The sequence below is a fragment of the Engraulis encrasicolus genome, chromosome 15 (assembly GCF_034702125.1).
Source record: "Engraulis encrasicolus isolate BLACKSEA-1 chromosome 15, IST_EnEncr_1.0, whole genome shotgun sequence".
In the NCBI taxonomy this organism is placed as follows: Eukaryota; Metazoa; Chordata; class Actinopteri; order Clupeiformes; family Engraulidae; genus Engraulis; species Engraulis encrasicolus.
In genome coordinates, this window is record NC_085871.1 from 37,700,063 (window position 1) to 37,719,756 (window position 19,694).

Genomic DNA, 19,694 nt, shown 5'->3' on the forward strand with positions numbered 1-19,694 from the left:
GCCAGCAGGTATTAGCCGAATGCTAGCGTGTTGCAGGACAAAACTAACACGTCTTTGGGAGAACAAAGCCATGTCAGGAACCTTTAACTTCACTTCTAATACAACTTCCATGATAAGGTACAGAATGTGCACACATCGTTACAAACCAGAGAACAGAATCGTCACAAATCCCTGCTGAGCCATTTAGCCCAATAGGCTCCCATTCATCTTTTACTTGGCTGCGTGCGCCAACGGGGCTATAATGGGAGCCAATGAGAGACGGCTATCTCATAGCTTAGAACATTTCTGGCTGTGGTTACTCGCTATGGAAATACGCAAGTTTTTGACCCGTTTCCGGTTTACTTCCTTAACTACCCCTGTATATGCCCGCCACTTCCGTTCTAACGAGCTCCGATTGAAAGTTAGCTTTGATCGTGTTCGACGCAGTGGGGAAAAAAGGTCATTGTCATGGAAAATGTCAAGAGGAAAAGTGGTTCGGGAACTACGTGTGCAGTGGTTGGCTGCACAAACTCAAGGAAACGCCTGAACGAGTGGTTAGGTCGAGAGTGTTTTGACCACAAACCAGCCACAAAGAGGGAATGTCCATGCCCTCCTTTGTTTACTTTCTTTCGCAAGCCTGATGCCGACGCAGAATCACGGGCCTGGCTGAAGGCATTAAATTTAAAGAATCCACCCCGCAACGTGTTTGTGTGTTCTCATCACTTTGTGGACAAGAGGCCAACCGAGGGTAATCCGTATCCAGAGCTGTGGTTGGGATACAGTCGCTTAACCCAGCCGAAGAGGAGGCGAGTCACCGACCGGACCCCTGCCCCCCCAAAGAAACGTAGACTTCCATCTGATGGTAAGTACAGCAACCTCAGCATGCTAGCTAGCTCCGCTTAGCGCAAATGTTAACAAATTATGAACTTGTTAACCTTATGAGGGTAAGCAACATATCCGTGTATCAAGTCATCATTGGACTTTCATATTTAAATTGCCCTGTTCATGTTAGGGGAGAGATGGGAGACCTGGCGACTGAGTGTCTGTTCACTTGCTCATTTGCTGTCAAATCACCTCACCTGAAGTTTGTAGGGCGTAGCATACAGTAACTCTCAGTAACAGTAACATTTTAATGTGCACGCCTTCTGTATTGTCAAAGTAATTTACAATTTGCCTACAGTGTAATGTTGTAGTACAATTTATGCAGCTGATGTTTTCAGATAGATGACTACTACTCAACTTAGAGTATAAGCTTATGTTTTTTGCACATATTAATGTCAGCTACTTGTGTTCTCTTCCCCTTTTTAGATGCTCCTGAAACCTGTCAGCCTGCCTGCGAGACAGAGCCTGCCTGCGAGACCGAGCCTGCCACACCAAAATACAGAGATGCCCAGACCCAGTGGGAGGATCCGTCACTGACTGACCACACATACTGTTCAACATATCAGTCTGTTAAAGTAGATAAGGCCACGCAGTGCGAGGATCCTACTGTGACTAGCACCACAGTCATTGATGATTCCAGGTCTCGGCTGTATACAGGAGTGCGCATGGTTCAATTTTTCACCATGGTGACGGCGTTGTTGCCTTTCAGTAAGCCATCAATTACCCTTCCTGTTGTAGACCAAATCCTGATGACCTTGATGAAGCTAAAACTAAATTTAATATTAGGAGATATTTCTCACCGTTTCAGTGTGTCTACATCCATGGCGAGCATTGTGATTAGTCACTGGATTTGTGTGATGGGTGAACAGTTCAAAGTCCTGATCCCCTGGCTTCCAAGAGAGACCATTCGTGCCACCATGCCCTTACCGTTTCAGAGGAACTATCCCCGAACCACCTGCATCATTGACTGTGCCGAAAGTGCCATGCAGAGAGCAACAAACCAAGATTCGAGGAGTGACACGTTCAGTCAGTATAAATCACGCAATACTGTTAAATATCTTGTCGCTGTGGCCCCTAATGGGCTAATCATGTTTATATCTGAGTCATATGCTGGCAGAAGCAGCGATAAGTTCATCACCATGGACAGTGGTTTCCTTGATTATCTTAGGGCTGGTGATGAGGTCATGGCGGACCGTGGGTTCACCATTCGAGACCTGCTTAGTGAAAGAAAGGTCAGTTTGAACATCCCTGCATTCACCTACAGGCGTAAGCAGTTGACCAATGAGGAGATAACGCGAACCAGGCGAGTAGCCAATGTCCGTATACATGTGGAAAGAGCAATCCAGAGACTAAAGGTCTTTAAGATTTTATCCCAGACCGTTCCCATCAGCATGGCATGTAAACTGGACAACATCTTGATCATCTGTGCTGGCCTAGTTAACCTGAGAAGCCCATTGATCAGAATGCCTAATGAGATTTAGAATTTTGCCTTGTATCCCTGTGCACAATATTGTAATTTGTTAATATTGTAAATGATTTTTATAGTGATGTTATTGTGTGGTCTTGTTTTGTACTTCACTTTTTAATGTAAGAATTAAATACATGGTATTTCTTGTTGAAGCCATTCGTTTCATTTTCTCAAAACATTTAATTAATCTTGTTATTAATGTCCAGGATGAGTGTACTATGAATGAATTGTGTTAGAAGAAATTGTAAGCTTAACACTCTAAAGAAGATGGGGGAACACATGATTGTAGTTTCATAATGATTTGAAATTTAATCAACATTTATTTTCAAGTCTGTACAACAAACATATATCACATTCATTAATATATTACATTTTCTAAACACCAGACATCTGCTGGCAGGCACCCTTATGCATCTACATAAGGCAGCTTATTTTGGTTTTACAATGCTGAGATACCTACTGCAGAACTGTAACCTTCCCTCAACAAAATCATCAACAATTTTTGGGAGCATGTGGGAAAAGTAGAATGTGCGCAACCTTGGGATATGCTCCTCAACAAAGTCTTGGTCATAGGGTACTTCTATTTCTAGGTGCTCCGTTTTGTTCCAGATGACCAACTTGGCGTGCTGAAGCCCTGTGCAGTACATCCCAAGCTGAACCTGCATGTAGTAGCCCTTTTGACCGTTAGAGGCAATAAGGTATTCTACCCTATCGCCGTTTGCCACAGTTGTGATTTCACAGCCCTTTGTTGCCAAAAATTCATCCATTGACTTGTTTCCCATCACTGGTGTTTTGATCTCTAAAAGAGTGTCTTTGTTAATCACTCCATCGGGTGATGCTGCAAGCCACGGCTCCATTTTACACACCACTAACCCTTTACACTCAATGCGGTTGCCCAGAGTTTCCAAATGGTCCCTTGCCACTTCCTCCCCCTCTGCTCCTTGGCGAGTTGCGGCATTGCCACGGAAGGATGGATGTAAGTGCTCTGACAAAAACTTCTCAGGCGCTGTGGTTAAGCGAATGGGCACCTTTTTTGCTGTGCTTGCTGTAATGCGCACTCTCCTTGCATCATGCCAAACCTGTTCTTTGCTCTGTTGTTTGGTAGCCCTCTCAATCTCCTCAAACTTGGGTGTGGGCATATCAATGTATTTATTGTAAAAAGTTCTGCATTTTTCACAAGCCAGTGGTGTGTGGTGCTCATCATGGCTTAGGAGATGGAGGTGTGGGCATGGTGTTGGATCAGTGATGTTGGTGGTGTCGGCATTAAGGCAGAGCTGAAGGAGGCTATCCCCAGGGCAATTGAAAAGTGCTGCCATTGGTGAGGCAAGTGCGTTCTTCCTCCACTCTTCATGACTTCTAAAGAGTCTCACCTCCTGTGCTGGTTCTGGAGAGGAAGAGGATGGCTGTGCAGTTGATTGCAGCTGGTAGAGGTCTGTCCTCTTATGTCTCTTGAAGCTCACATACTTCATCTTCCTCTGTCCAGCATTTCTTTTAGACCCAGCATTCCACTGGTTCTGTCCGTCTGTGCAGGCGAGCCCGGTTTTGCCCTGTCTCACAGCATTTTCTACCTAGAGAAAGATATTTAAAAACAGGGCATTAGTATTGTAATGAGTTAAGAAATGTGTTATTCGTGTTGCCACCTGTCCACATTTTTTACTGATTGTCCAGAATTTTAATGACCTATCCTGGGGAGAAAAAAAAAACCTTTCCTGGACAATGAATGAAGGATAGCTTACAATTGCGTACAAGCAAAGCGGTCAATTGAGTTTGAAATGTCCAGGATTTTTTTCAGACAGAGGTGGCAACCCTATGTGTTATTATGATCATCCTCTCTCACACACGCGCACAATTTTTCCAGGAAAAAAAAAACTTTCCTGGACAATGAATTCAGGATAGCTTACCATTGTGTACAAGCAAAGAGGTCGACTGAGTTTGAAATGTCCAAGATTTTTTTTTTCAGACAGAGGTGGTAAGTTGTAACCCTATGTGTTATCATGATCATCCTCTATCACACACGTACACTAACCAAGTCAATATGATGTAGTTCAACTAATTAAAGTCATAAAAAGATATATAAGCCTAGAGACAGTACAATGGTCAAATAGTTACCTTCCACAGGATCGCAGCTGCATGGGAACAAGATCTTCCAGGTCCAGCGACACACGTACATCCAGCTGTTTTGATGTCTCCCGCTTCTGTGGTTAGCACCCAAGCATTGTGCCAGGCGCTATTCAAGCACTGACTTGGTTCAACATCGGCTTTCAAATAAACAAAACGTTCGTGCTTGTAAGACATTATGCGACCAACTTTCTGACTGTGCAAATACTGATATGCCTCGGAGGCTTTTAAGTTGTCCATGGCTTTTCCATCCGTTGCTAGGGAGTCCACGAAATAAGCACAAATATTTCCATACGTTACGTTCGGCCATGTTGTCATACTATCCTCCCAGTTCTGCACATAATCCGGGTGGGGGATAGTAACGCCATCTCCTGTTAAAGTATTTAAACTGTGTTCCCACATTATTAGCGTGCGGTCTAAGTGTGGGCTGTCAAGGTTTGTTTACATTGGAAAACGCTGTGCAGCCCTTTTCCGGCGGAAGTTCCATGCATTTAGAAGAGTAATGGCGCCACCCAGTGTTTGTGACGTAAACTTGTCTATAATCATAGCTGATGGTGCGACGCACTCGGCAATCTACTTGGTGGGCTTTAGTGTCAAATAGTTGTCTTGACCGTAATTTAGATATTCTCAAGGTAGTAGGTTCACAAAACACATTCTGCAGACCTTTCAAGAATACATGAAGGACTTTGGACACTTTGGTTTATGTGTGGATACCCTCAACATATTACGAGGTAAGTGTGACGTTGTTTTGAGCTGTGCAAGACTTTAAAATGTTGTGTTTTTGAAATGTGTGTAACCGCCGAAAAACGATGCCCGCATCTTTCATATTGCATAGCTGATATGGCTAACGAGGCTAACGTGATATTATCAAACTTTCTCAAAACGCATCCTTTTGCCTTGATTTTGCTCTAGAGTGACTGTATTTCATCCCAAACATGCAAAAATCAGGCAAACTTGTTCCAACTCCGGATAAATCCTTTAAGCCGCATAATTTAGTCTGCCATGTGACCATTAGGCACCAATTGGCAATATTAGGCACATCTATAAAAGATTGGCACAGCCCCCTCGTAGGGAAGCGGCAGATTGATTGTGTGCTCGTGGCAAGTGTGCCTTTGTTGTGTTTGGTGTCGCTGAGTCGAATCCGTGTAGGGCCCTTCGCGGGAGAGGTATTCCGTGGAGTTGAGGCCTATTACGGCGGTGCGACTGTGTGGAGCGACCAACTTGGTGGCCGCGCCGGCTCCCGTATTTGGGTATGTAGCCGTCGCCTGTCCTATCGCATAGCTAGATTTTTATTGCACAGGTGCTCAGGCACCGATGCGTTTCGAATCGCGCACAACTCTTTTTTCTTTTTCTTTTTAAAGTGTCAAGGTGTTTTCAAGTTATAGTCTAGAAGCATTTCCAGAAAAAGGCCCTTTATAAGGGTGTTAGAAGCATTTTTTAGTAAAAGTTGGGAACCTAGTTTTCTAAGACAATTAGAGTACCCTGAATTCAGCTAGCCTGGTTCCCAAGCTGAATTTTGAGTTTTTGACCATGAAATGGGCAAAAAACAAAATGGCCGCCGAAATTCTTGATTTTGGGCAGAATATGTAGAAAGTACCACTTCTCCATGGAAATAAATGTGCAATGCTCACATATTTGCATTTATCATGTATTCCTACACTTACACAAAGGCAAATTGTCATGGCAAAAAGATAAAAAAAATACTATAATTATGCCGTTCTAATAATAAGATATTCTCGTAAACTGGCATTCAATAGCAATAGCCTCCATGAAGCACATTATCATACAAAATTGTCATTCAATAAGATTTGGAAGGAAAAAGAGAGGCAAAGAAGATAGTATTATCTAAAAGACTAAATATTGGGACATGAATATGTCCCCTGTTCTTTGAAGGAGATGAGTGAGCCATCTCTATGGGAGCGCACTCTCAGCTGTACGATTAGCTGAAGACCTTTGCAATCACGCCAAAGGTCCAATCAACTGTGTGGGCAGGATGTCCACTTTGTCAAAACCGAATGGTTGCGCGCAACTAAGCCACGTTGATGCCAAACATCTCTTCGGCTGTCGTCAATAAGGTTGTCTTGAGAGATGGCTCACTCATCTCCTTCAGAGAACGGAGACATATTCATGTCCTAATGCTCTCTTTCAGTCGAATCGTTCGCATATGCTGGTCCAAACTAGGCAGAACTCCAAGAGCATCCTGTAAGGATAGCGTTCCTATCACCCTACAGACAATCAGTGGTCCTGCCCAGAACCCTATGTTCCTGTGGCAACTTGGTCACATCTAGCCGGTAGAACAGGACAAAGGTGGCGGGGTTGGCCCAACCAACCGCTCTGCACACCTCTGAAACTGCTGCACCCTTGAAGAGAGGACAAGATGTAGAGACCTGCACTAGTAAAGTGAGCCCTAATCTGAGCCGGGGGTTGGCGACCCTTGGACTCATATGCCAGGGCAATGGTTTGAACCAACCATTTGGAGACCTCTATTTCAAAACTGTGAGCCCTGTAGAGGGCTTGATGAAGCACACAAACAGCTGCTCAGTGTTCCTAAAAGAGTGAGTCCTGTTCATGTAGATGTGTAAAGCGTGCACAGGGCACAAGTTGTGTTGTCACCTCTCTTCCACGGATCTGAAAGGTGGTGTGCAAAAGCAATTTGGAGAGAACCCTCTTGGAGGGGCTCGAAAGGGGCCCCACATATAGCCTCCAGTACTAGAGAGATATCCCAGGAGGGTATCGTCTGATGTAGCACGGGGCGTAAGTATCTAGTGGATGGGCACTCAGAGTGTTGGAACCGAATCCTACATGGCACGATGAAATCGCTGCAAAGTAGACTTAAATGGTAAAGTCTCCCCCGAATAAGTCTTGTAGGAAGGACAACACCATCGGTACTGAACACTTTCGCGTTGGTCACACTAGCGTTGGAAGACAGACCACTTCAGGTTATACAGTGTCAAAGTAGATTGGGCCCTGGCCCTTTTAATTGTCCTGATAACGTTATCCAGAAAAGCGGTTAGGTTCAAATGTTCCCTTGCCAGACCCATAGGGGCAGGTGGCCCCTGGGCTGGAGTATGTCCTCCTCCTGGTCCGTTGCCAGACTCCAACCTGCAGGAGAGGGGAAAGTAGCAGGAGGGGCTCTCAGCCGAGGCCCCTGAGCCCCGTGGGCTAAGGGGGGACAAACCCTGAGAAATCTCGCTTCCTTGCAGGAGGGGAAAAAGGGAGGCGTCAGGCGAAGGCGCTCGTGGTGCATTATGCTAGCCTGATAAACCAGACTAAATGTGGATGTCTAATTTAGTCTGGCCTCGATGCATAATACATCCGAAGATTGTTGATGAGAACAACCTTCCCTCAAAACCCTGCCCGCTTTGATTCAAAACACACCTTTGCGTTGTAAATGGTTTGCCAGATTCATGGCATTCTGGCTTCATTGAATCATTATGCGAGGCCAGACCCACCCGTAGACAAAACATTTTGCCGTCCAGTGGGTGGCGCTGGTTCACCAGGCTAGCATTATGCAGGACTTTTGGAGCGCGCCATGCCTGGTGACAGGGTGCGCTTTCGTGCCAAGCGCAGTGGCCTGCCGTGATGCCCAAGGGGCTCCAAGGCAGCTGCTCGAGCTGGGGAAGCCACATCAGCTACTAGGGTGGTGGTCAGTACTGTATGAGATTCTCTGTGGTGGCAGGGAGTTGGGATAAAGAGTCGTCCACCTTAGGCGGGAGATCGAAGCACTTTGCCAGGGGGGAGTCAGAGTCTGACTCCACTGAAATTCTTTGCCAGCAGTCGACCGTAGTCAAGAGAACAAAGGGACAGAGCAGGCTAGTACTTTTCAAGCTCTCGTAACTCGTGTCCTTCAGGGTACTCGTGACCTCAGTCAGGAGACGTGAGTCCAAGGAACCGGGTACGCACAAATGTTTGTAAAGAACTTTTACTCCGTATTGTTTCTAATCTGCCGTGAGTAGATTCCGTCATTGTGAAGTTTCTTGCTGCCATGGGGAGGACACTGTACATTTCATATGTTTGATCTGCAATGTGTGATCTCAGGTTAAAAGAGAGTGTCCACCTACACAAAGCTGAGGCTGTCTCAGTGATCACAATTATGCTCTTTTATTGCCTGTGACATTTACCCACTTCATAGCCTGATCAGAATCTGGCTAAACTTGTGAGCCAATCTCTTGACCACAAAGTGGCCTTTTTGGAATTCAGACAAAATGGTTCTGGAAGCTGACTCATCAAGTAGATACACTGGGCCCCATTGTGCATAGTTAAGATGGCCATACCGCTTAAAGTAGGGTAACATTAGGCTGAAAGAGTGAAAATTCAGATCCCAGGTAGCTTCACGTTGTTCTCTTGTGTATTGCAGCAGAACAGTAACCATATCCATATACTGCCACCAGTTCACATCATCAGATTGACTCTCAGCAATATCATGCAGAAGATTTCTGTCCTTTTCCTGATACTGGAATGAAATCAGTTCACTAATTGTCTGAGGATCATCACCATTAGCCATCCTAGCAAGGCAGGTAGAGAAGACTTGGCATGAGAAGACCCTAAAGGGATTGCAGAGCAAACTTGTGTGCCATGGCTTTGTTGGATGCCTTTCCTGCCAGAACAAGTTCAACAGGGCCTTATCCAAGCAATCCACCATCCATACATTGGTCAGTCCAGATCCATTCATATGTTCTCCTATGGCCTTAAGGAAGTTGATTGACAAGTTAAGTCCTCCTAGGCGAGGTATTCATCTGTTGTTCTATTCTGAAATTGCCCACTTTAACTCTTTAAGTCTGCAGTACAATGCTTGGTCAACTGTGATAACTGTTCCTGTCCAAAATGTTAAGATATGACAATGCATTTGTATTCAAAGTATCAAAACGTGTGCAGTAGCGAGGACTATTGGCAAATAATTGTTCCTTTGATGACAGTGACTGATTGAACACTGACCAAGAAATCTTCATGTCTAAGTTTTGACAGTGCAAGAAGAAAGCTAGATCCGTAGCCTTTGCTTGTCTAGCATACCTATGCTCCTCTCCAGATTTTCCAAAGCATGTTTAAGCAATGGGTGCTGAAAAAGTTGGCTTGAATGTCCTATGAGTAATCCAGAGAGGATGTAGCTCCATCAGGGCATTTGGCACATTTAATGTATGTCTAGTAGACACCTCTATATATTTAACACAATCATCAATTGGTTGGCCTCTCTGCCATGCTGCCATTTGTGTTGCATGGAAAGTATTCTTCCCATCAAGTGTTTCATCCAGGATATCAATGTTATCACATGTGTAGTGGATGAATTTATCTGCCACAATGTTTGTTGGAATAATGGCACCACTCTCTTGGTTCAGTGTTTTAGAGTGCTCTCAGCTAAGGAGGATCTGGACTTGGAGGACCTGGTCGTAACTCAGACAATGACCTGCCTGATTGAATAGTCATATTAGATATTTTACCCAATAGCTTGATGAAGAGTACAAGCAAGACTTACATGTTTCGGAGTCCATTTTTTGCCATCACTGACACAATAAACAAGGACTTTAGCCTCATTCAGAACTCTTCTTTGAGGAAGTTTTTCCTTGCCACCAATTCCATCATCTTCAAGAGATGTCTGGCCACTAACAACCAGGCTGAGTAGCATGTATAGACTATCTGGAATGTATGCAATAGTATCTGATAGAATATGTAAAATATGTCTGAACATTTTTCAAAATGTACGTTATATGTAATATCATCATGGTGTCATCTAACGATTTCTGGACAGTTTTCAGAGAGCCAATAGCAACTTTCAGTGTTTTTTTGGAAACACTAAATACTTTGAATTATGCAAAGTATTTCTAAAATACTTACATCAATTTTCTTAACCATATAAACACACATAGGCTACAAATATCTTATTAGAAAAGCTAAATATTTAAAACGTTTAGGCTAACACCTAGCCTACAATATTAGCATTATTAGCATTCTAGAAGCTATTTTATACTTTTTAAAATCCTCTATAGTAGATACATTCATCAAGAAACATTAATGGGACACAAAATGTTAGAAAAGAGCATTTATTTCCAAGTACAGCAATACTTGGTAAAAATGCTCTGTCAAAAATAGCGTATTTTGGCAGCCATTTTGTTTTTCAAATTTAACTGTCAAAACCTCAAAATCCAGCTTGGGAACCAGTCTAGTTGAATTCAGCACACTTAAATTATGTTAAGTACATAGGTTCCCAACTTTTACTAAAAAATGCTTCTAACACTCACAAATATGAAAAATGTGTCTAGACTATTGGACACTGCAAGTCGAAGCGAGTTGGTGTGTGGAAAAAAAGTAAATAGCAGTGTTGCCTCGGGACCCTCCGTTATGCCATTGTTTTTTTTGCCATATTACATTAGACATAATAAGTAACCTAAAAGTCAAGTTCTGTGTGCATCATACCAGAGCTCTAGGTCGGCAACGTTGTTGCTTTAACAGTTTGCCTGCAGGATATCGGACCAGCGCAGCAGGGGAAAATAGGCTTCAGTTTGGTGTTTTTATTTCCTCATAATAAGTCTTAAGTGGTCGACATAGTCCATATTAAATAGGCTACATTAAATAGACTACATTAATAGACAGTCGTGTGTGCTTTTGCCAATTTCAATGGCACACCGCTCACATGCCATGTGAAAACCCGCTCAAATTATATTTTAAAAATAAATTGCTGCGTGCCAGTAAGCCCTCTCCAGCGCAATCGCCTTGTTGGTGTCGAGACTCATGCATATTCCCTGCTGCAATATAAAAAATAGTCTGTGTGAATGTCATCATGAAGCAATGATGCGTGGGGATAAAAAGTGTCGGAATAGCGGCAGTCGGAATAGCGACATGTCGGGACAGCGGATTGTCGGAATAGCGCTATGTCGGAATAGCGGTTGCCCCCCGGGCAAGACACTGGCAGTCAACCACGTGAGCTAATTTTTTGACAGACAGTGGTTTCCTACAATCAGAGGTTGAGTTGTGCGCAGCCAGGGTTGCGCAGCCTCTCTAGGTCGTCCTCAGACGAGCCTTCCATCATTGCTTCCAGTCATCCCGATTCTCCATACATCTTTTCAGTTTGCTGGTACTCAGGGCTCTGGCGTCCTTCTTGAGTATTGAGAACCCATGTATAGTGACAAAAAGCTGGAAATTGCAGAAGGTCAAGTGCATTAGAATAGGCAAGCTTTTCAAGTCCTGACCAAGTGTATGAGAATAGGCCAGCTATTTAGGTCCTGACCAGCATACAGACACATTACAAGATATTTATGATAATAAGTATAACATGATAATAATAATATAATGTTGCATTGTGTGCATTTTTAGTCAGTTTAGCAAACAGGGGAAGGGGGTACATGACATATAGGGTATTTTTCCTGCCCTTGAAAGAAATGGGTAAAATTTTGTAAGGAATTTATACAAAACTAAACAAACCCTTTAAGTTTAATGGCATTAAGGTTGCACTTTCATGTAGACTTTGTCGCCATCACTATTTCTTTATATTATTGTTCAAAACTGTGTGTATAGTAGGGCTATTTTCATTACTTTTCATTACTTTGGCAGGGTTATTACGTGTTATTACGTTGGTTGGTGTTACACTTCCCACCAACGTAATAATTTCCTGCCAACGTAATTAAGTTGGCAGAAGGCTTTCTATAATGTTGGCAGGAGGCAAGAATTATTATGTTAGCAGGAAATGATTATGTTCGCCAGGCTATTATGTCTGAAATGCATTTTTTTATTACATTGGCTGGGTTATTACATTGGTGGGAAGTTATTACGTTGGTGGGTGTCATACTTCCCACCAACGTAATAATTTCCTGCCAGCGTAATTCTTATTACGTTGGCAGGAAGCTGTGTATTACGTTGGCAGGAGGCAAGAATTATTACGTTGGCAGGAAGTTATTACATTGGCCGGGCTATTACGTTTGAAATGCACACTTTTTTATTATGTTGGCAGGGTTATTACGTTGGTGGGAAGTTATTACGTTGGTGGGAAGTTATTACGTTGGTGGGTGTTACAGGGCGCATTAAATGGGTTTAAAGGTGCACTGTGTAGGATGGTGGGCGGCCATAGTAGGTATTGCAACTATGATGCTCATTGAAACTAAACTGCCTAATGCCAGATTTGATCTTTTCATGAACATTTACTAAATCATGAACTAATATTTACTAGTATCACCAAAGTACAGCAAGCTTTGCAGCTAGTTTTCTATTTCTGGAAATTCAAAATGGCGGACCATGGACAAGATCCCCCTTTTCATGTATGAAAAGTGCAAATTTCCCGGTCAAAATATATACTTAGAATTTGATTGTGGTGTTTGTGTAAAAGGTACTATTTGTGCACGGGCAGCCGGAATTCTGGAAATAAACTACAAAAAAAATTTATACAGTGCACCTTAAAAGTGATACCGTCCTATTTTAGAAAATAAAAACACTTATTTTACACCTCTCCTTGAGTTAAATGATTGAGCTTTACCTTTCCCCTGTACCTTCAACCTTTCTCCGAAAAGTAAAACCCAATCATTTAATTCAAGGAGAGGTGTAGAATAAGCTTATGAAAACTGGGAGTCTGCATATTAAAGAGAATCGCTTGCTGACCCATCCACTCATTTCCATTGACAACAGTAGGGGGGTGCACCGTTCCTGGAGGTACTGCAATACCAGGTCGATGCGTGGAGTGGACGGAGCAAGCCCCTATTCCATCTCCCTGTTCCAAAAATCAATTTAATATATGGTCCCCGGGTAGGGGACGTATCAGATATTAAACTGATAAGAACAGATACTACACTTGATCTTAGCCAAAAGGCCGAGAAGCGATACTGACCATCAGCTCAGAAAAGGGGGTGGATTCACAGATGTAGAATTCACAAGGACGGAGGAAAGACATTTTTCCCCAATTAATCTGTTGTAAAGAATAAGCTTATTTGTTTGGAACTAGTACAATTTATGTTATCAATTAATTGGGTTAGCATGTTTTAAGATGGAATACTAAATAAGGCAGAAATAATGTAAATACCAACTTCAACGTAGGAGGCATTACCATAAAGAATTGAGGGAGCCAATCACAGACAACCATTGTAGAAAGCAAATCAACTAACTTAAGGGGGATTCATACTTGGCGTGACTGGTGTAAGTCTCCTTCATACTTCACTCGCGACCTCACTCGCGACCTCACTCGCGCCATCACGTGACCCAAAATGACGTCACACGCCGTGGCGCGAGCTGCCGTGTCGCGACGTCGTGCACCCCACATTTTTTGTAACATGTCGTGCGCCACCAGCGACCATGCAGGCAGGCAGACAAAGCAGGAGTTGCGAAGAGAGGCTACAACTACTGTAGGCTACTACAGAATGGATCCTGCACCATTTTAAGGATAATAAAATGTCATAGAGAGTTATTTTATCTTCTCTCTTAAATGTTGTTCAGTGAAACAATTGTTTACTTTGTTCAGAAGCACGTGTTCGGCGATATATTTAAAAATTCTGCCGCCAGAACATTGCCAGATCATTCCAAGACCATGTGAGAGCAATGTAGGCTACAACAAAAAATATATGTTTCAATGTGGTAAGTCACAAGTCAGACGTTCAGTAGCCCTACAGCAGCCGTGTTTGGCTTTCTATTTTATACATCCGTAGAACTCACGCTGCGAGTTGCGAAAGAAACTGCCGTTTCTCTCATGAACAGCAGAGGGCACTTCCGACAATGCGAGCGAAAGCCTTCTGAAGTATGAATAGTCTGTCGCAAGTGATGACGTCATTAATGGTTCTCGCGCCACACGCGACAAAATGCGCACGTGAAGTATGCAGAGCCCTTTACCCTTCTATACATCTTCACCTTACTTGAGCTGTAAAGATCAAATGTGAAGCCAAAATATTGTAAGTTCTGTGTATGAAAGGGAATCTGGCATAATTGAGAGTCTTGATTATCTTTTGCTTTAAACTCTGAGCGTCATTGTGTCCATTGTTAAAGCTTTACTCCCCCTTGTGGTAGAACACAGACTTACACTTCCTGTTTGTAAAAAAGTCCACCACAACCAAATATTCACTGTTTCAAGGTGTAGAACTAGTCTAGCACGCAGCTGTATGTGTGTGTCTATGCGAGTGAGTGAGTGAGTGAGTGAGTGGAGATGCATGTTGCAACTTGGCGTACAATCCTGAGTTATTGTTTAGTCTTCATGTTTCACCATGAAAAAGGTTATTTTAGAAAATGATAAAACTTCACTGAGCAATGTAGCCACTAGATCAAGTTAATAGACCATAGACCTGACAAATTGTAGTTCCCCACCACTGCATGTATTGCAGCTTAGCTGGGAACACCTTCTCAGACTACGAGAATACAACATAAAACAAAAGATATATAAACTTACTTCATGCTGCGGAAAGGTTATACCCTCTCCTCTAAAAACTACAAAAATTAGATGCTAGCAAGCAATTACAAAATCCAGTGTTACATTTTAGCATTCCACTTCATCCCCACCACCACTTCTACTCTAGATAACTATTTATTTATTTTCCACAATGTTATCAGGGGAGAGCGCGGACGCAGTCCCCCACTACCACAAATTATGCAGTTGAGATTCCCACATTTGGGGAATTCATTCGGGTCAGCACAGCCGAAGTGCAATGGCTGAGCCTCACCAAAGGTGAACCACCTTCTTGATCATGGTGTCTCCCCTGCCAGGTAAGTATGATTTCCTATTGCCAACCATCAGGACCTCATTCTACTCACTACGATTCACAAGAAGGGCAATGCTGTTATTATTATGCATCACTGCAATACAAGGTTTCAAAGCCATGCCACCAGGAAACACAGATCTATTGGAGTCAACACTTTAATTGACTTATGTTGTACTTTAAATGAGGTGAAAATGGTGAAGGAGCATAGGGGGTGGGGTAGATCATCACCATGGGCCTCCACAATAGGCTAAAAGCTAACAAGCTAACATGGGGCAACCAGAAAGGGCACACCATTATCTGCCTCCTTTCTGCATTTACCTTACGTTAATTCAAACAAAAAGATTGAATGTGTAGCCAACAAAGCAGTAAGTCATTTCACTGTGTGTGGAAGAGAGAATCTGCCAGAATTACGAGTCTTGATTGACTTTTGTTCTAAATTTAGCGCCATTGCCTCAAATGTTAAAGCGTTACACCCCCCCCCCCATGTGGCAGAAAAGAGCATAACACTTCCTGTGTCTGAAAAACACACCAAAACCAAATATATGTCACTAAATGTTTAAGACGTAGCCTAGCACGTTTACCACTGACCACGCAGTGAGTTCCATGTCTTTTCAAACGAAACTTTAATGCCATTTTATGATCGATTGCTTGAGTGCTCCATTGGAGTCAATGTAAAGGTGGGGGGGAGCTGCAGTGTTTGATACCCAACTTCTCCGTTCAGCACCAAATGTCAAAAGTGTGATGAGAACAAATCTAATTCACTTCAGAAGTTACAAAAACAGGGCTTAATGTCTAAAATAGCGAACCACCCCTTTTCAACACATTTGGATATCACCAAATATTAAGCGGGGGGTCTCTGATAACCACTCAAATGAACTGTTGAACTGATCTGTAACCCCATTATCACCTCATTTGCCAAGTCACTCATTTCCATTGACAACAATAGGGGGGGTGCACCGTTCCTGGAGGTACTGCAATACCAGGTCGATGCGTGGAGTGGACGGAGCAAGCCCCTATTCCATCTCCCTGTTCCAAAAATCAATTTAATATATGGTCCCCGGGTAGGGGACGTATCAGATATTAAACTGATAAGAACAGATACTACACTTGATCTTAGCCAAAAGGCCGAGAAGCGATACTGACCGTCAGCTCGGAAAAAGGGGTGGATTCACAGATGTAGAATACACAAGGACGGAGTAAAGACATTTTTCCCCAATTAATAATATGTTGTAAAGAATATTCATTTGGAACCAGTATGATTTATGTCATCAATTATCTGGTTTAGCAAGTCTTAAGATAGTATACTAAATAAGGCAGAAACAATGTATGTACCAACTTCATAGTAGAAGTCATTACCATAAAGTATTGAGGGAGCCAATCACAGGCAACCATTTTTTAAAAGCAAATACTACCCTACTATACACCTTACTTGAGCTCTAAAAATCAAATGTGTAGCCAAAATATAGTTAGTTCTATGTATGAGAGGGAATCTGGCACAATTGGGAGCCTTGATTAACTTTTGTTTTAAACTTTAAGCACCATTGTGTCCAATGTTAAAGCGTTACTTCCCCATGTGGTAGAACACTGCATTGCATTTCCTGTCTGTAAAAAAATAAACCACAACCAAATAAGCTTATTCACTAATGTGTCAAGGTGTAGAACTAGTCTAGCACACAGCTGTATGTCTGTGTGAGCGAGTGGAGATGCATGTTGCAACTTGGCGTACAATGCTGAGTTACTGTTTTGAATAGTCTTCATGTTTCACCATTAAAAAAGTTATTTTAGAAAATCATAAAACTTCACTGAGCAATGTAGCCACTAGATCAAGTTAACAGACCATAGACCTGACAAATTGTAGTTCCCCACCACTGCATGTGTTGCAGCTTAGCTGGGAACACCTTCTCAGACTACGAGACTACAACATAAAACAAAAGATATATAAACTTAAGTTACTTCATGCTGCGGCAAGGTTATAACCTCTCTTCTAAAAACTACAAAAATTAAACGCCACCAAGCAATTTCAAAATCCAGTGTTACATTTTAGCATTCCACTTCATCCCCACCACAACTTCTACTCTAGATCTCTGTTTATTTTCCACAATGTTATCAGGGGAGAGCGCGGACGCAGTCCCCCACTACCACAAATTATGCAGTTGAGATTCCCACATTTGGGGAATTCATTCGGGTCAGCACAGCCGAAGTGCAATGGCTGAGCCTCACCAAAGGTGAACCACCTTCTTGATCATGGTGTCTCCCCTGCCAGGTAAGTATGATTTCCTATTGCCAACCATCAGGACCTCATTCTACTCACTACAATTCACAAGAAGGGCAATGCTGTTATTATTATGCATCACTGCAATACAAGGTTTCAAAGCCACGATGACAAGAAACACAGATCTATTGGAGTCAACACTTTAATTGACTTATCTTGTACTTTAAATGAGGTTAAAATGGTGAAGGAGTATAGGGGGTGGGGTAGATCATCACCATGGGCCTCCGCAATAGGCTAAAAGCTAACAAGCTAACGTGGGGCAACCAGAAAGGGCACACCATTATCTACCTCCATTCTGCATTCACCTTAAGTTAATTCAAATAAAAAGATTGAATGTGTAGCCAACAAAGCACCAAGTCATTTCATTGTGTGTGGAAGAGTGAGTCTGCCATAATTATGAGTCTTGATTGACTTTTGTTCTAAATTTAGCGCCATTGCGACAAATGTTAAAGCATTACTCCCCCATGTGGCAGAAAAACACACCAAAACACAATACATTAACTAAACGTTTAAGACATATTCCAGCACTCAGCTGTAAAATTGAGAGAGAGAGAGAGAGAGAGAGAGAGAGACAGAGAGAGAGAGAGAGAGAGAGAGAGAGAGAGAGAGAGAGGGAGAGAGAGAGAGAGAGACAGAGAGAGAGACAGATGCATGTTGCAGCTTAGGGTACCATGTTGAGTTCAAGGTGCACTGTGTAATAGTTTTAGCTGTTTATTTCCAGAATTCATACTGCCCATTCACAAATGTTACCTTTTTCATGTATACTTTCCACCACCATCAAATTATATGTATTCATTATGACTGGGAAAAATGCCCTTTTCATACATGAAAAGGGGGATCTTCTCCATTGTCTGCCATATTGAATTTCCAGAAATAGACATTTTCAGCTACAAAACTTTGGTCACACTGTACTAGTAAATATTTGTTTATCATTTTATAAATATTCATGAAAAAATCAAATTTGGCAGTAGACAGCACAGCTTAAATGAGCAGCGTAGTTGCGATACCTCCTCTGGCCACCATCCTACACAGTGCACCTTTAAGCTTAGTCTTTGGGATAATAATTTGCATTTTTAACCACATAGAGCTTGAGTCCCGCCCTTTAGTTCCCCATTTCACGGGACCTAGTGACCACCTAACAACATAGTAGTGAGTAAATATCTTCTGCTATTGAAGAGGCTAGATAAAGATTATTCATGCAGAAGTACGTTTTATCAATGTTTTGTTCCGAAGCCATCTGCATGAAAAATGTGAAGAAACACAGCTTTCTAAAAAGTTTGGGGGTTCGTACGAAAATTTTAAAAAATATATCAGAAACAACATATGTGGAGCTCGTGGCACAACTCCAAGGGGATTGAAATATCATTTTAATACCGCCATTGGATTATATGCTATGATTTTCGGCTAAAAACGCCATTGGGGTCCCATCAAATTGGGGGAAGTGACATCACTTTCAAGCTCTATGGAGGGAATTTAAGAAATGATACAACTAAACGTGTAAGTTACACATGCCCCTCCACTGCATGTCTTGCACTTTGGCTGTGGACACAGTGTCAGACTACAAAATAAAAATTCTTACATTGTTTCAGTTGTAAAATAAATAGTTCAGGCTGGAGAAAAGGGAATATCCCCAATATAAAGAACAAAATGAGACTGTAGCGATAGGAAATCCAGTGTTGGATTTGGCATTCCACTTCATCCCCACCACAACTTCTACTCTAGATCACTATTTATTTTCCACAATGTTATCAGGGGAGAGCGCGAACGCAGTCCCCCACTACCACAAATTATGCAGTTGAGATTCCCACATTTGGGGAATTCATTCGGGTCAGCACAGCCGAAGTGCAATGGCTGAGCCTCACCAAAGGTGAACCACCTTCTTGATCATGGTGTCTCCCCTGCCAGGTAAGTATGATTTCCTATTGCCAACCATCAGGACCTCATTCTACTCACTACAATTCACAAGAAGGGCATTGATAATATCACTGTGCATCCAAGCAGCATTGTGTTTCAAAGTCAAGGTAACAGGAAACCCAGATTTACTGAAGACACCACTTGAATTCATATATAATATACATTACAGAACATTAAACACCCCTAAGGGGCATACGGGGTGGGTCTTCATGGACCCACACTGTTAGGCTAACGGCTAACATGAGCCAGAGAGCATCAACACTTCAGCAATTCTGTATTTACCTTAATTCACCTCTCAAACTTTAAATGTGTAGCCAACAAAGCACCAAGTAACTTAAGTGCATTGAGTTCAGTGAGTGGAGATGGAAGGCACTGCCATAAGTGGGAGCCTTGATTGAGTAGA

At 42.5% G+C, this 19,694-nt stretch overlaps 2 protein-coding genes and 5 non-coding genes across 7 annotated transcripts; 1 reads left to right on the plus strand and 6 right to left on the minus strand.

Moving 5' to 3' along the window:
* The first annotated feature begins 370 nt into the window (after positions 1-370).
* Positions 371-2,481, plus strand: LOC134464039 (uncharacterized). The gene is made up of 2 exons (XM_063217485.1): positions 371-841; positions 1,288-2,481. The coding sequence occupies exons 1-2, from the start codon at positions 448-450 to the stop codon at positions 2,340-2,342; spliced, it is 1,449 nt and encodes a 482-aa protein (XP_063073555.1). The 5' UTR covers positions 371-447; the 3' UTR covers positions 2,343-2,481.
* Positions 2,482-2,575: 94 nt separating this feature from the next.
* Positions 2,576-4,965, minus strand: LOC134464036 (uncharacterized). The gene is made up of 2 exons (XM_063217483.1): positions 4,439-4,965; positions 2,576-3,897 (listed from the first exon to the last, which is right to left on the minus strand). The coding sequence occupies exons 1-2, from the start codon at positions 4,847-4,849 to the stop codon at positions 2,758-2,760; spliced, it is 1,551 nt and encodes a 516-aa protein (XP_063073553.1). The 5' UTR covers positions 4,850-4,965; the 3' UTR covers positions 2,576-2,757.
* Positions 4,966-13,056: 8,091 nt separating this feature from the next.
* LOC134464855 (U2 spliceosomal RNA) lies at positions 13,057-13,247 on the minus strand. Its single transcript, XR_010038061.1, has one exon. It is a non-coding gene; the product is annotated as a U2 spliceosomal RNA (small nuclear RNA).
* A 1,706-nt stretch (positions 13,248-14,953) lies between these two features.
* Positions 14,954-15,117, minus strand: LOC134464851 (U1 spliceosomal RNA). Its single transcript, XR_010038057.1, has one exon. It is a non-coding gene; the product is annotated as a U1 spliceosomal RNA (small nuclear RNA).
* A 934-nt stretch (positions 15,118-16,051) lies between these two features.
* Positions 16,052-16,242, minus strand: LOC134464856 (U2 spliceosomal RNA). The gene has a single exon (XR_010038062.1). It is a non-coding gene; the product is annotated as a U2 spliceosomal RNA (small nuclear RNA).
* Positions 16,243-17,212: 970 nt separating this feature from the next.
* On the minus strand, positions 17,213-17,376 carry LOC134464852 (U1 spliceosomal RNA). Its single transcript, XR_010038058.1, has one exon. It is a non-coding gene; the product is annotated as a U1 spliceosomal RNA (small nuclear RNA).
* A 1,750-nt stretch (positions 17,377-19,126) lies between these two features.
* On the minus strand, positions 19,127-19,290 carry LOC134464878 (U1 spliceosomal RNA). The gene has a single exon (XR_010038083.1). It is a non-coding gene; the product is annotated as a U1 spliceosomal RNA (small nuclear RNA).
* Positions 19,291-19,694: the final 404 nt, after the last annotated feature.

What these genes read in the sequence shown, in the direction of transcription:
- LOC134464039 (XM_063217485.1), top strand. Translation starts at nt 448, where the DNA reads ATGGAAAATGTCAAGAGGAAAAGTGGTTCGGGAACTACGTGTGCAGTG. An exon ending in ACGTAGACTTCCATCTGATG is followed by an intron (nt 842 to 1,287) that starts GTAAGTACAGCA and finishes TCCCCTTTTTAG; the next exon opens with ATGCTCCTGAAACCTGTCAG.
- LOC134464036 (XM_063217483.1), bottom strand. Translation starts at nt 4,849, where the DNA reads ATGTGGGAACACAGTTTAAATACTTTAACAGGAGATGGCGTTACTATC. An exon ending in CAGCTGCGATCCTGTGGAAG is followed by an intron (nt 3,898 to 4,438) that starts GTAACTATTTGA and finishes ATCTTTCTCTAG; the next exon opens with GTAGAAAATGCTGTGAGACA.